The sequence below is a fragment of the Hippocampus guttulatus genome, chromosome 14, assembly GCF_054856545.1.
Source record: "Hippocampus guttulatus isolate MCC_2025c chromosome 14, RoL_Hgut_1.0, whole genome shotgun sequence".
In the NCBI taxonomy this organism is placed as follows: domain Eukaryota; kingdom Metazoa; phylum Chordata; class Actinopteri; order Syngnathiformes; family Syngnathidae; genus Hippocampus; species Hippocampus guttulatus.
The window spans coordinates 7833287-7849080 of NC_141274.1; the positions used below are offsets into that span (position 1 = coordinate 7833287).

The 15794-nt window shown below is 40.6% G+C and overlaps 1 protein-coding gene across 4 annotated transcripts; it reads right to left on the minus strand.

The window, feature by feature from the left end:
* Positions 1-1171: 1171 nt before the first annotated feature.
* Positions 1172-15732, minus strand: apol1 (apolipoprotein L, 1). 4 transcript variants are annotated; one of them, XM_086129381.1, is made up of 35 exons: positions 15525-15732; positions 15396-15449; positions 14460-14516; positions 14277-14339; positions 14123-14188; positions 12536-12607; positions 12394-12465; positions 12269-12325; positions 11918-11989; positions 11775-11846; positions 11640-11696; positions 10873-10914; positions 10728-10799; positions 10602-10667; positions 10450-10515; positions 10305-10376; positions 9670-9789; positions 9555-9602; positions 9393-9467; positions 9193-9312; positions 9047-9100; positions 7938-8000; positions 7770-7847; positions 7630-7689; positions 7468-7545; positions 7026-7082; positions 6883-6945; positions 6064-6117; positions 5905-5991; positions 5781-5831; positions 5354-5389; positions 3621-3698; positions 3495-3534; positions 3309-3360; positions 1172-2910 (listed from the first exon to the last, which is right to left on the minus strand). In XM_086129381.1, the coding sequence occupies exons 1-35, from the start codon at positions 15525-15527 to the stop codon at positions 1947-1949; spliced, it is 3141 nt and encodes a 1046-aa protein (XP_085985507.1). In that variant the 5' UTR covers positions 15528-15732; the 3' UTR covers positions 1172-1946. The 4 variants fall into 4 exon arrangements, with proteins under 4 accessions (XP_085985507.1, XP_085985508.1, XP_085985509.1 ...); XM_086129382.1 differs by lacking the exon at positions 9047-9100; XM_086129383.1 differs by lacking the exon at positions 14460-14516 and having other exon boundaries at positions 15525-15731.
* Between the last annotated feature and the right edge of the window lie 62 nt (positions 15733-15794).

Below are 15794 nucleotides of genomic sequence, written 5' to 3' on the forward strand. Positions count from 1 at the left end.
CCTCTGATCCTTCCACAAAGATCTTCTATTGCACTGCCATGTCCTGAGGGAACATCTTGCGATAAGTGTGTTAAACAGTCAAGTGTCTTATACACTAGAATAAGAACAATCCTACGATCCAACTATCCACTTTCAAATGGGCGTGTCATTTTTCGGGTCAGGGAGGAAGCTGCAGTCTATACCAGCTCACTTTGGGAGAGAGGCAGGGTACACTCTGGACTGGTCACCGGCCAATTGCAGGGCACATAAAGACAAACACTCATATTCACGCGACGGGTGAAATTAGAGAAAAGCCACGCATCCACAAGCATGGGGGAAGATGTAAACTCCACACAGGAAGGCCCGAGCCCGGATTGAATTCCTGAAACTTCCAACTGTGAGGCAGACGCGCTCGCTAAAACACGGGTCCACCAGTCCAACAACAATAATAGCGATACTATAATGATGAATACATATTGCAGTCATAATAAAGATCAATTATGACAATTTCCTCAACTAAATAACACACACCCCACATTGTTACCAGCAAGACAACTTCAACACACAAACACACACACATATGAAACCACGCCCTGCAAAACTGCATCCTCGTCATGTGCCGGGGTGATAAATGCGATGATTTTACCTGTAGATGATGTCTTTGAAACCTTTTGTTTTGTTTCCTTTGTGTGTGACTCACCTGGGAAGAGGCGGAGGAGGAGGGAGGAGGGAAGGAGGAGGAAGGGGCAGGGCCTAACCTACCTGAGTTTGGATCTCGGCAGGTGTGACTCATCAGTTTCAACCTCAAGTCTGGCACAAGAGGATCCCAAAATAAGCCCCAATGTTGGCTACTGGCTAGTATTTCAAAGAGGGTGTAGGGAATTATGACTCATTAAACACATGACTATCAAATTGTATCATTACTTCACAATTTTGTATTCTATAAAAACAAAAACACAATCATAACAGATGCTAAATGAGGGTGCCTTTCTGGTTTTTCCTTTTTCACAAAATGAATTCCTGTTTTGTTTGGAGAATGTTTATTTTTTTGCTCTCACCAAATTAAAAAAATATTGATTTAAATATGTAAACAAAATCTAAAAGCAATACTGTAATATTATATTGATAAAATTATAATTTTGTCAACAATTTTCCAACTGTTTGCAAAACACAGATTTAAAAAAAATCAGGCCTTTATTAGATTCTTTACTTACTTTAATTGCACAGTGTATTGCCACTTTTGCTGTTATCACAACGCATACATTGGACATTTAAATGTCCACCCACAATTTGACAACAATAAATACAAAGTTCATTTAATAAAAATGCAGCATTTTATCCAGGATAGCACTCAAGAGATTAACATTGTCACTAGGATCAATCTCGCTCGCAAACATAAAATATTGCTCCAAATATATTAAAGATTTCTACATTAGGTCCAGTGAGTGTTGACTCCAACGTTAGCCAGCCGGCATTTACATTTATTACAACAATAAAATAAGGCTCTTGTCTAGTGTGATTTAAAAATAAAAAAATAAAAAATAAAAAAAGAATCACTCCGACATTGTTTATCAAAAACTGTCGTGTTTTGCCAATAGCACAATCCACGGCTAAAACGAGAGGCATTCATTCCCCAAAGAGAAGCTAGCAGTTAGTGTTCGAAATTCTGAAGCCTGCTTTTGCTAGCCAGGAAACAAAGGTCACCTAAAAAAAAAAGTCAGAATCGTCATGCCCACCCGTATTAAAATCTATTTTTTTGCATCTCATTAAAAAGCAAACACATTGGATGTGCAATGAGCTGACAAGATAATAACCAAGGCAAGTATGGCAGAGTAAGCCACATTTTCAGGGGTGCTTATTTGTTTTCCAAGTCATCCCAGGATTATATTTAATTCATGGAATGTATAATGTCTCTCAAACGTTTCTCAGTAGTTCATTTAGTTTTTCCAGTGGCCTGTGTTCGTCTGTTATACGTATTCCCTGTTGTCGAGGTCTTTCTTGATGGCTTTCTTGATAAGGTCAATCTCATCTTCTTCAGAGCTGTCGTAGTCGTAACCCCCTGTCTTTTTATCCTTCCCGTCTGAGGCGCCGCCCCCTTGGTGGTCTTGGTCCTCCGGCGTGGTGGTGCCCTGCAGCTCCTCGCGGATGGTGTTGAGCTCCACCAGGCCATCGTGCAACTGCGTGGCCACCTCGCGGATCTTGGCGGCGAACTCGGATTTGGCGCCCTTCTTCAGCTCCTTGGAGTCCTTGGCCACGAAGTAGATGTCCATGCCCACAAAGAGGCCCGTGAGGACGCCGGTGGCCATGCTGGCGATCTGAACGGCGCGTGCAGCAGTGCTGCCCGCCACGTTGGCGATCTGCACCACGCGCATTATCTCGTTGGCGTTGATAAGGATGGCCTTGCCCGCCATGGCGCCATCCTCGTAAAAGCTGCTGCTCAGCACAGGGAAGTCGCGGTTGTACGCGTTGTTCTTCATCTTGATGAGGTCGAAGCGCCGCAAGTTCTCAATTCCCTGCTTGATGAACTTAAGGCACTTGTTGAGGTCCGCCATTTTCTCCTGGTAGTCCTGAACAATCTTCTCCACTTTCTTGCGGTCCATGGAGTTGTTGACCTGGTTGGAGATTCCAGCGCCGGCCGACGTGAGGCCGCCGGCCGTGGCCACGCCCAGCCCCACGGCCGTCACGATCAGGGAGGTGCCGAAAGTGACGGGTGCCAGGGCCAGGCCGGCGATGGTGGCCACGCCGCCAATAGCACTGGTGGAGCCGCCGGTGATCTGGGCAATCTTGGTGTTTTTGTTGAACTTGTCCAGGCCATCGGCGATGCCGTTCAGGTCGATGACGTGCTGCCAGAGGCTCTCGGCACGCTCGGAGAACAGCTTGTTGAACACGCGGATGCCCTTCTGAACCTTCTCCGCCGTTACCGCAAATGCCCTGGCCAGAGGAAATGGTAGTTTCCGTTTTAAAAACCAACCAAGTGACTAGCGATGAACTCATGCTACTCATCAGAATTTAGTGGTAACTTGTTCAGTCCAAATAATTCACAATTAATCCAATAAACAAAATACATCTGCAGCAATCTACAAAATGAACATTTTGAATAATCTTACAAACCAACTCTCTTCAGCCACTCACTAACCAACTAAGTGGCGGCTGACTATAGAGTTCACTACACTACGTCATTTACTTCCATGTTGACAATCATATGGCACAACTCTTCTGGCCAGTATTATCCATTAATGTATAGACATTGTAGGACTAGAAAAACAAATGTGAAGGAGGAATTTATTGGAATGTCTATCCCCTCGTGTCAACAAGACCCCGACACTCACTTAGCTTCTTCTTTATCCGACATGTCTTCATCCTGAGGCGTGTCCTCCCAAGCTAAGCAAGAGCACATATTTCAAAGATGCACAGTCCAAAGATATTGGCGGTCAATAGACAACAAGGATACAACTGATTTTTTAATAACACCGCCCTTTTCAATGGTGTCGTGCAGAATTTGAATTTTAACTTACACTCCACGTTGTTCCACCACTCCATAAGACCCTCCATGTCCTGGAAGAAGATTTAAAAAAGTAGATTGCTTGATTCAGGCCTATTAACGCGGTGTTGCCATGAAGCTGCGATGATCTCAAACTGACCTGTCTGTCTTCAGGCTGTGACGGATCGATGCGGAACTCCTCCAGGCGCTCGAACAAACCCCTGTTCCTACCCTCGTTCTGAAACACCAACAATACATGAACTACAAATATTTAAAAAATGAAATAAATCCCATGCTTATTATCAATCAACGTTAAAATCTTACAAATAAGAAAATGAACTAAAAATACAATGCACTACATCAAAATAAAAAAATATTCCATCACAATAAAATAAATGAGAAAGAATTTAGTAAAATAAATACAAATGAATAAAATGCAGATACAATTATAAAATAATTTTATATATTAAAGAAAACAAAAAAATATACATGCTCACGTTAAATGCTTTGATCGTACATTTAACTGTAATTAAAACAAAGTGAAATTAAATCCAGGATAATTACCTGCAAATTCACTCAAACACTAAATTAAAAAAACAATAATATTCTGTTTATAAATGCTACATTTAAATCCAATTAAATTAAAACAAGTGAAATTAAATGTATTTTTTAAATTATCTCAAAATAGTTAAAAAATAAAAAGCGAAAGAAAATCTCAATCAAAACTAGATAAATGAGAAAAAAATAGAAAAATAAATAAATAAAAAGATGCACATTTCATTTCAACCAAAATAAAAACAAAACCGAACGGAATGTCTCTCAAGTGTTTTCGTGTGCTTTACGGTGGAAGAGCAGTGTGTAATTAGGGCAGGTGTTCCTGATGGATGCTAAAGAGAAGTAAGTGCTTTTTTTCATAGTGTGCTGTTGCAGAAGTGGCGTCTCCCTCGAGGGAAGCAGACAAACAAGTCAGGACACATTGTGGCGGCCTGATCTCGCCTTACATGCCTTCAACACGGTGGCTGTGCCGGGAATGCAAAAAAAACAAATAAATAAAGCAAAAACAGATATTGACCAAAAGTCTTCTCTGCTGGAGGACGAGGGTGAGAAGTACGGGCGGAGGCTGTCAGGTGACCGAAACGGCCCTTTAACAGTGTGAAACATGACGAAGTGGCATTGTGTGAAAAGAAAACCCTGACAGGGTGGGACCAGAGTGACAGCATTGTGGAAGGTAAGAATTGTGTCAGCGGAAGAACATTGTGTCATGTTTGATATGAGACCTTACCAAGCAAAAATATGCACCGTGAGAATGAAAAAGAATACAATGATGGGTAAAGAAAAAAATCAATTTTGGAGATTGCTTATTGTTATTAATGAGGAATTTTTCTTTGCTTTGAGTATAAAGACAGATGGATTTATGATTTTCTTTAATCAATATTATCAATTACAAAACAGTGAATATAAAATTAGGATAATAAAATATCAAATCAAACTAACAAAAATAAACTTACATTGATTTAATTAGAAAACAATAAAAAGCATGATAAATCTAATAAAACCTGAAAAAAATAAACAAGAGAAAAATCCATTAAACAAAATAAATGTAATGAGATGCAAAATAAAAACAACGAAAAGTTAAAAACAAACAACAAAATATATGCAATTAAATAACAAAGAACAAATACATTTAGAATAATAAATGATAAAATAGAGTGCATAAAATGCAATTTAAAAAAAATAATTAGAAGAAAAACAAACTAAAGGTAATTCAATTAAAATACTGCTAAATTGGGATGAAATAATGTGAATGAATGAAATGAAAAAAATGTCAAAGAATAAAAGTAAACTAAAACAAACGGAAATAAAATTATAAAATAATTCAAACAAAAAGTGTACCTCAGCATCTGCATCTCTTCTCTGCGCCGCTTTATTCTGCAACACACCCAAAACAAAGACAATTACAACACTTGTCCTCTCATAAATATCCTTGACATCTATTGAAACTCATTTATTGCCAGCCATTTTAGAAGATTTTGACATTTTCGGAATATTACGGTTAATGATCATATGTACACCAAACTACCAAATGAAAGAATTGACTTTCTCCTTTCTTCATGCCTCTATCCATTGTTTTACAATCAGCAGTGGATGAAGAGGTAACATGCACAAAATGCCGCCGATTTCTCAGTGGAATCTCAAACTGTGCTGATCCAAAGCAGGGTATCAATGTCATGTACTGGTCGCCCAACCATCCCCGTTGAAAAAAAAAACATAACAGACAAGCATACTTGTCAAGAGCAGTGAAAGAGTTTAAATGCATTACCTTGACCCGAGGCATGAAGGGATTGTGTCGCTTTGGCTTCTTGACTTTGACCTAAAAAGTCAAAATCAATAAGTGAAACAACTAAGGCAAAGAATTTATCATGAAGGCGGGGAAAAAAAAAGACCTCTTTGGATTTGTTGGTGCCATCCTCGACCTCTTTATCCTCTTCTTCTTCTTCATTGCCTTTCGGCCCTTTGTCGTCCGATGGAGGCTGTTGTCACGCGACACCATCAAGTGTTAAACGTTGACAATAACACTAAATACAAATGTGACATTCACGTACCTTGGCAGCAGCACGAGGTGTAAATGGGTTGTAGTGCTTTTGTTTCTTCTTGCTCTGGAAAAGTGACACGTGGAGATGCGATGAACCTCTGTTACGGAGCATATTTTTAAGCAATCGTTTTGGGGGTTTTTTTGGTAGCTATTAACAGTATACACTGACTTTGGAATTTTGCAATGAGTGTTGCTGAATGCTCTGTTAATGACTTGCTGCCGTTAGTTTCCATCGATGCTACTTTCTGTTTGTCCATCGATTGTGTTTTGCATTACATGTTAGTTTTAAGATAGCGGACATATGTTAAAGGAAATTATTTGGTTTGGTTAAATATTTTGTTGTTTAAATATACAAGTGAATACTTTTCCCAGGGAGTGAGCCGGACCACGATTGGCAAATATCCCACAAATAAAAAAATAAAGCCGAAGGCAAAGTTTTTCCCGAATAATAGGGAAAATAAGTTTCAATCTAAAAATCCAAAAAAAGATACATTCACGAATGCTGAACCACAATTAACATAAATAGAAGTACAATAATGAATGTTTCCTTTGATGTGTCAGTTTTACATTAGAAGAGAAAAGCACTTGAAGCAAGCATGCCTGACCTCTTATTTTGGAGAACTGTGCGAGCAAGAGTGATATTCATTTCCTCAAACTGGGGATAGTCATTTCTTGACAGCAAGAGTAAGAAAATGCACTAAAGGAGTACTTTAAAAAGTCTGCTTTACTAGGTTTAAGTGTGCTTTCAGAAGTTTTAATGTGATTGAAGCACGTGGGAGCGATAAAACAAAAATAGGATCTCAAAACATTCGCTACATGTCGAGCTCACCTCCACAGGGGTCACCTCATTTCCCTCGCCATCTTCTTTCAGAAGCTCATCATCTGATTGGCCCTGCGAGATAATGTCCTCGTCAATATGGATCTCCCCAATTCACATTCAAGATTCTTTGTCACATGACTCATGATCACAACCTGGTTCTGCTTATCTTGCTTGGGCACAGTTGTGTTGGCGGCTCGCCTCCTCAGCTCCTGAAATCCGATAGCGGCGTTTCAGAAGCAGGTCAAGCACACACATGCAAGCGCGACTCCTTTGATACTGAATGCAACACAGACTGTGTTTAAGAGCGATATTAGGAAGAAGACAAAAGAGAGTGTTTTTTGGGGTCAGTTTCAGAAGTCTTTTTGACTATTTTGAAGCAATCTTAGGATTCATTTTGTTTTGAACATGACGCTGAAGATGTTCTTGGACAATTTCAGGAATCTTTTGGTTGCTTTTAGAGTTACAATTTTTTTTTCGTCTTGACCTTAACACCAATGGTGTTTCAGGTAAACTTTAGCACTCTTTTTGGTTAATTTCAGAACCCTTCTTGCCTGCTTTTGGATACACACAAACAACATTAGAGGCTCCTCCTACCTCCTGCGAAGGCTTGTTGGGGGGAACTTTTGGAGCTTCCTTATCTGCCCTCTCCCGAGACGTCATGTTCTTGTTGTCCTGCAGCAGACAAGTACTTGCTATTTGTTGGCCCAAAGCATACAGTAGATAACTTGGCAGCAGGCAAGCCACGAATGTTTGTACCTTAGCGTCCTCCGATGCTTTCGGCGTAGCTTTGGCCTGAGCCTGTACCCGGTTCTTCTCCTGTGAAGGCGTGACAGTGACAAAGTTAAAGCGGCCGTGTTGGCACGAGAGTGTCAACTGGAAACAAACTGCTCTCAAACCTCCTGGGCGGGTTGATGTGGAAGTGGCGACGTTTCACTTCTCTGCTTTTGCTCTCTGTCGACGCCGTTGTTTTTGAGCTGGCCAGGATGACACACACAGGAAGGATTTAAAGGGAGAGGATGCGTATGTGTTGTCACCATTTACTCATGATAATGAATATGCAGTACTTTTTGTTTCCCCTCCATTTGTTTGTCAGCTTCTATGAGCATCTCCGTGTCTTCTGTGTCTTTCTGCGCAAAGGAGGAAAGTCACGGAAGTACAAGTTAAAATGGTTTACCTTTGTAGGAAAACTTTGTTCAAAAGTCAACAAAGGTTTTTGCCCAAACGCTGGCAAGGAACGCACTGCCACTGAAGAGACATCTTCTCTCGGCAGCAAAGGACAAAAGTTTATTATCGCTGGGGTCCAGTTATGAACTCAGTCTTGTGTTCCAGTACTAAAAAGTGCTGCGCAACTACAAGAATGTTCTTAACACACAGTCAGCACTATACACAAGACTGAAATACTGTTCTAAAATTTTCCCAAAATAACATCAGTGCTGCTCCCAAAGCCAAAGGAGTCCCCAAATTGTCCAACAAAAATGTCAGTGTTTCATTCCAGATAAAAGGAGTCTTGAACTTGACCTAAAGGAGTCCCAAAAATGTTCTGAAATAGTCTTAAAACAGTCAACATTGCGGTCAAAACTAAAAGAGTCACAAAACTGGGTTCCATTCAAAGACAAGAAGCATCCTATAACAATTAAATGGTTCTGAATTGGACCTAAAATTCAGCCAGTTTAGAATTTAAAACAAAAACAAGTCCTCAAATGAAGCTCAAATTAACTTTGTTTTCAAAATCACCGCAGTCCCGAAACTGTCCTAAAACACAAATTGTGCTGTCTTCAAGACCATTACATCTTGGAGTGGTCTTAACCCTGGAGAATCCAAGAACCCTTTTCTTCTTTGGAAAATGAATTTTACATTAAATGACTGCTATATGTTCACTGAACACCAAAATATATGTTTTTTCAAATATTTAATGCTTTAATCCTAATTTAGGATTAGGGCCAAATTTGACACTTTGGGATTTAAGGGTAGCATTTGAGTAGCAGAATATATAGGGGCCAAATTTGACCCCGTGGGTTCTCCAGGGTTAAAACAGTCAAAAATGGTTGTGAAATGGAAAAGGAAGCCTGAAAGCGCACAGCCACCAATAAGATCATGATTCCATCACTAGCCAAGGACCCACATCTTGTACCGACACTATGAAGCTAGCAGAAGCGATCGACAATCAAGTTACTTTATTGGCAGGCCTGAATGGATTCAGTTTGGACATGGCTCCCATCATGGCGTTCTGAGGGAGGCGAGGACACATTAAGATGGATCCCGCGGAGGACAACTGTTACCTTTGACAATGTGGGTGCAACGCGAGGAAGGTTTCAATACCGGTTTATGGCCGGACGACTTGTCACTAGCGGCAGGTGTGTCATCGTCACTGGAATCGCTGTGCTTGTCCTTTCCAGACCGGAATGGATTCAACATGTTCATGGCGCCGGCCAGCTTGCTCTGAAATCAAATGTTTAAAACAAACATGAATCACCCGTCAAAGAGAAGTTTCAGGATTTCCACGAAACAACTTGTCGAACCTGTTTATGGCCGGTCTGGTTCTCGTCGGTGTCCGACATCTCCTCGGTGACATCGGCATCTGAGTTCTCCTTCTCCTAAACAACCGCACACACAAATGTTTTGATATTTATAAAATATTGTTGCGGCTTTTCATGGAAAACGGTACAAACAGACGAACGCACCGGTTTATCAAAAGAGAAGGCGTTCTTCATCATGGCACTGAAGCCGTTCTGAGTGCACACAGACACGTTGATGTTAATGGTCAAATTCCTCGCAAAAAGCACATTTATTGACTACCTGTTTGACTTTGGGCTTCTCCGTCAGGTTTTCTTTGGAGCCTGTAGACGTGTCCTTAGACGTCTTCTCTGCGAGACTGTCGTTGCTGGCAAAGAGCTCGCTGGCTGACGTCAAATCTTCCTAAAACACGAGAGTAGATGCAAAGTCAAATTTGACAGTGTCCTAAAAGTTCTAAAATTGTCCGACAGTCATTGTTGCGGTCAAGACCAAGAGTCCAGCGATGGTCAAATATTGACATATAAACAGTCTGTTTTGCATTTCAGACCAAAGGAGCCCTACAATTGCACAAAATGGGTTCTGAAGTGGACCCCCCACAAAAAAGTTTCAGTGTGACCTTTAAAGCAAAGCAAGGCAGAGCGGCTTTATTTGTATAGCACATTTCAGACACAAGGTAACTCTCAATGTGCTTCCACGTAGTTAAGAGTACTTTAAGGCCGAGAGTCCTGGGATAGTCTTAAGAATCTTAAAAGAGCCAAAAAGTTATAAAAATGGTTCTAAAATACATTTAGCATTGGGTAAAAGTGTTCTAAAATTGTCCTTAAACAGAGTCAGCAGAAAGGAAAAATAAACTAAAGAGCCGAGAAAAACGTAAAACAAAATGGTGCGTTCAAGACCATGAGTAAAAGATATTTGACCTGAGACTGAGTTCTGCTTGCAGCAGTTTGTTTGGGCTTTTTGAACATTCCACTAAAGAATCCTCCTTTCTCCTGCGGAAACAACAGGAAATGAATGCTTTGGATTTCACTGCTATGCTAAGCCATGAGCTTCAGCACCACTGACCTTAGCCCCGCCCTCAGAGAGGTTTTCACTGCTGGCTGACAGTTCGCTGGATTGAGACAAATCATCCTGGACCAGTCGATAAAATGCAAAGTGAAGTTAAAAATCATTCACTTATCGACAACGAGAAGAAAATTGACTCCACTGCTGCTCACCTGAGATTTTTCTCTTAACAGCTTAGGTGATTTTTTAAACATTCCGCTAAACATTCCAGCCGACTCCTGGGAAAGAGCACGTTAACGATTGCCGTTAGCATCATTTCGTGCTCAAGTAATAGTCACCTTTGCGTTCTTATTGTTGGCGGCCAGGTTATTGCTGCTCCCTGACTGCTCGTCGTTTGCGGACAAATCATCCTGGAAAAGAAGCAGATTGTTGTCCACTGTCTGAGGATGAGGTCATATATAAGAGAGGGATGGGGGAAATCACCTGTGCTATTTTTGGAGATTTTTTAAGCATCCCGCTGTTCTCCTAAAAGGAAAACAAACATTGTGCTCAAGAAATGACAAATTATATATATATACACACACACACACACACACACACGCGCACACACGCGCGCACACACACACACACACACACACACACACACTTACTTTAAAACTTATTTACACAGCCAGTGTTGGATTCAAGGCCAAAAGAGCCTTAAATTTGTCCTTCAACAGTCAACATTGCATTTGGGACCAGGAGAGTTTAAAATAATGCCCGCTTTATATTACAGAGTCCTGGATTTGTTGTACAACAGTCTGTATTGCATCTAAGAAGAAATGTGTGCTACAACGACACGCAGACGGCGTTGCATTCAAGACCATGCATCCTGGAGTTGTAAAATGAGGCCAGCATTGCGATCTAGGCTAAATTTGTCATTAAAGTGAGCTGAAACAAAAGTCAAAGTTCAAGACCAAAAGACTCCATTTGATCTAAAACAGTCAGTGTTGCATTCAAGACCAAAAGAGTCCTGAAAATGCACTGAGAAACACATTCTGAATTAAATTCTGGAGCAAAACAATCCTGAAATTCTCCTTAAACATAGTCAGGGTATCATTCAACACAAAACGAGGCCTAGATCTGTTCTGAAACAAAATCAGTACCAGAAGAGTCTTGAGATGGGTCCTAAAAACATGTTCAGTGAACACTAAAAGTCACAGTTTGGGGTTTTCAAAGCATTTTCAATGTGACAATAAATACTCACTCACCTTGGTGTGATCATTCACAGTGTTGTGACTGGCGGACATGTCAATGTCCAGAAGATCCTAAAAGAACGAAAGCTGATGTTTTACTTTACATGCTTTTTTTTTCTGTGTCATCTTAATACAGTATTGTGCTGTCACCTGCGAGGGCCTGCGTGCGTGTCCCCGTTTAGGAGGTTTTTTCAGGATCCCGCCCAACACGCCAGACTTCTCCTACGTAGGACAAGTGGTGTTAGCTTCAAAGGCTCACTGGTGTGAGTTTAACTGTGCAAACGTGCGCTCACCTTGGTTGGCTTGGCTTCATCTAAGCTGCTGATGCCGGCCGAAAGCTCTGGATTGTTCTGTGAGAGCGCCACCTAAAAATATACGCAACAACACATTGTTCCTGAAAACAACTCTAGCACTGTCCTAAAATACTTCCACATTGCATTCAAGTACATAAAAGTACACCCACAGTCCAAAATACAATGTTGCGGCAAGTTCTCTGCGCAACGCATTTCACGCTTTGTTTTGGAATGTTATGTCAAACGGAAATAAACAGTACCACACAAGCGTACATGAACCGAGCAACGACAACAATCAGACAATTTCTAGGTCAAAGCTCTATTGGAAACGTTGCGACATTCAATATTCACCTTGGTGTTGTCGTTCACGTTGTTATTGCTTGCGGACATGTCGATGTCAAGAAGATCCTGAGAGAACAAAATATATTTTATAACACTTTACATGCGTATGTAAGTGTGATTGTCGTGTTGCGTACCTGTGAGGGCCTGCGTGCGTGTCCCCGTTTGGGAGTTTTTTTCAGTATCCCGCCCAACATGCCAGACTTGTCCTGCATAGGACAAGTGAGTTTAGCATCAGAGGCTAACTGGTTTGAGCTAACTATACAAGTGTAGGTTCACCTTGGACGGCTTACTGTCATCTAAACTGTCGTTGCTCACCGAAAACTCTGGATTGTGCTGTGAGAGCGCCACCTGAAAAAGAAAGAAAAACAAAAACCACAACATCACCTTAATCTTTAAAGCAGCTCAAGCAGAATTGCGTTCAAGTGCAAAAAGTCCTAAAATTGCCCATCGGTGCTGCATTTAAGAAACCTCAATGTAGAACTCCAATAGCGCTAAAATACAGTGTTGCAGTCAGTGCAGCGTTCAAGGCAAAATGAATCCTGAAACACATTAAAGTCGGGCTGCAAGTAACAATTATTTTATTCATTCATTCATTCATCTTCCGAACCGCTTGATCCTCACTAGGGTCGCGGGGGGTGCTGGAGCCTATCCCAGCTGTCTCCGGGCAGTAGGCGGGGGACACCCTGAATCGGTTGCCAGCCAATCGCAGGGCACACAGAGACGAACAACCATCCACGCTCACACTCACGGACAATATAGAGTGTTCAATCAGCCTGCCACGCATATTTTTGGAATGTGGGAGGAAACCGGAGCACCCGGAGAAAACCCACGCAGGCCCGGGGAGAACATGCAAACTCCACACAGGGAGGCCGGAGCTGGAATCGAACCCGGTACCTCTGCACTGTGAAGCCGACGTGCTAACCACTGGACTACCGGGCCGCACAATTATTTTAATAATCGATTAATCTGTTGATTATTTTGTCGAATCATTGGATTAATTTATTTTTCAACAAGGTATTCTAAAACACAACAATATTAGAATGAGAGTGCAGAAAAAGATAAAAAACATAAATGACTTAATATTCAGTCACTGGTTTGGTCCACAACATGTCAGAAAATAGGTAAGATAAGATAAGAAAACCTTTATTTGTCTCACAATGGAGAAATTCCCAATTTACAGCAGCAAAATTATGAAAGGGAGAAAGTAGAAGACAAAAAGTATATAAATAGAAAATATAAATATATGCATGCTAAAAATAATTATTAATTTGATAATCGATTAGGTGTTGATTTATGGTTGTTCCTCTACATTCAACCATTCCATTAAAGACCAAAAGAGTCCTGAAATAGTCCTAAAACAATCAAAAAGGGTTCTGAAATGTACCTAAAACAAAGTCTGCATTGTGTACAAGACCATAAGACTCAAAAATGGTCCTCAGATCTCAGTGTTGCATTCAAGAAAATTGAGTACGACAACGGTCCTAAAACAGTCAGTGTGGAGGCTACAACACAGTATCACAGTGTCATTTGTAGCCAAAACACATTCTGTGTTGCATTCAAGCATGAAACTGTCCTTTAAAATAAATAAATAAATAAATAAACGTTTTAAAGGGTGAGGGAGCAAAAGTTTGAGTGCCGCGAGAGTGGCTGCGCAGCTCCTTTACTTTTTGTTCTTCTACTTTCTTCCTTTCATAACTGTGCTGCTGTAAATTGGGAATTTCTGCATTGTGGGACGAACAAAGATTTTCTTATCTTATCAAAAAGCTAGTGACAAAGCAACATGTAGCTTGTCTCATTTGTTCGAGGTTTTCCTTCTTTTAATCACGAAAGACAAAATAAAATGCAACAAGGTCGACAACAAACCTGCTGTGGCTCTTTGGACAATTTAGGCTGCTTCTTAAACATGCCTTTAAAAATGCCCCCCTTGTCCTGGAATCATGGAGAAAAAAAAGACAATGATTTTGGTGTTTTCATTAGCCTGATGCACAACATGCAACATTAGAAACCAGGATGAGACCTTCGTGTTGTCGTTCAGACTATCGTTACTCTTTGACAGTTCACTGCTGACTGACAGATTGTCCTGTGGTGAAAACATTTAAATGGTAAGGTTGCAAGGTTCATTATTATTACTACAACTACTAATAAAGTTATTACTATTGTCATCATTATTATTACCATTATCATTATCATCATTTGTTACCTGTGTTTCGGACGATTTGGAGGATCGCTTGAACATACCGCCAAAAAACGTCTTTTGCTGAAACGCAAAACCAACTTTTTTTTTTCTGCAAATGGTGCCTGGTCGACTACACATTAGCGGTTGGGGAAGATTTTTTTTTTTTAATCCCGCCTATGTTTACAAGACTCCATACACTTGATATGAGAGACTGAGTGCTGCTGTTTTTGGTTAGCAATGGTGTCCAAAAGGGCTCCACAGTTAACTCTAAGGAAGTCCCACTCAAATAGGGATGCACGGTGCAAAGTCTGGATCGCGCTTGTGATCGTTGGGAAAATGCTTTTTTGATTTTTTAAGAATCAAGTGTAATTAATTGCAAATCCACTACAGTAGGTTGCAAGGGTTTATTCATTTTAAGTGGAATCGATAACCAAATCACTATACCAGTATTGATATGTAATAGTATTAACACCCCAGCAGTGAGTATCAATGTCGATACCATATTGTGTCGCTCAATCAATATACCATTAATTGGACAACATTTATACTTTTTCTGTGAAGCTCCAAAGAGTAACTTTTGGTATACTGTATACAATTTTTGTGACCATACTTTTTTACTTTTTACAGATATCCATTTTTTACATTTATACAGATATCATATATTTTGTTCTATCATAAGATGTGTTATGCTAAGGTATATTATGTTAATATTTTGATTTAACCAAGAATATGTATATTATATTTTAAAATAAATAAAATTATCGGAGGGCAGCGCGCTTTTGAGCTCCTTGCCGGGCAGTCCGGTGAATAAATGTTAATATTGTTGTCAATGTCACGGACTTGTTTTTGCCTTTACGGACAAGTTTTAGGTTAGGAAATCATGACTGTCAACGATGGCAATGCTCTTCAATGTGATATCATCGCCATAAAACGTTCTAAACTGATGAAATTCGTACTCACCGCGACGTCTCCCCCATCACACTCCAAGTCCATATTAAGGTCGCCGTACCGATCCTGTCCAAACACGTTGAAACAGTTTAACAACGACAACAGGATTTAAGTGTGTATGGTAAAGCTCCTCTCGCTCACCATTTTGGGTCTGTTTTAGCTTCAGACTCCGAAGCAAATTCGTGAAAATTCTTCACGTCCTTCTCTGTCCCGGTTCTTTCTGTGAAAGAGCTTTCCGCCAGGCTATTGAGCTAAGAAGTTCCGCCCACCTCTGCTCCCGTGGGACGAGGAAAAAAAACTTCACCCAGTCCCTTGTGACGAATTTTATGGAACAACAGCAAAGCTTCAAAATCCCGACGAACCAGTTTCACTAGTCTTTGTATTTATTAGAGGTCGAAGGGCGTGGCCTGT

Excerpts from the sequence above, each read along its gene's own strand:
- apol1 (XM_086129381.1), bottom strand. Across the intron at positions 10,668-10,727 it reads CCAACAATAAGAACGCAAAG|GAGTCGGCTGGAATGTTTAG; the intron begins GTGACTATTACT and ends GCTCTTTCCCAG. Across the intron at positions 6,946-7,025 it reads AGCAAGATAAGCAGAACCAG|GGCCAATCAGATGATGAGCT; the intron begins GTTGTGATCATG and ends ATTATCTCGCAG.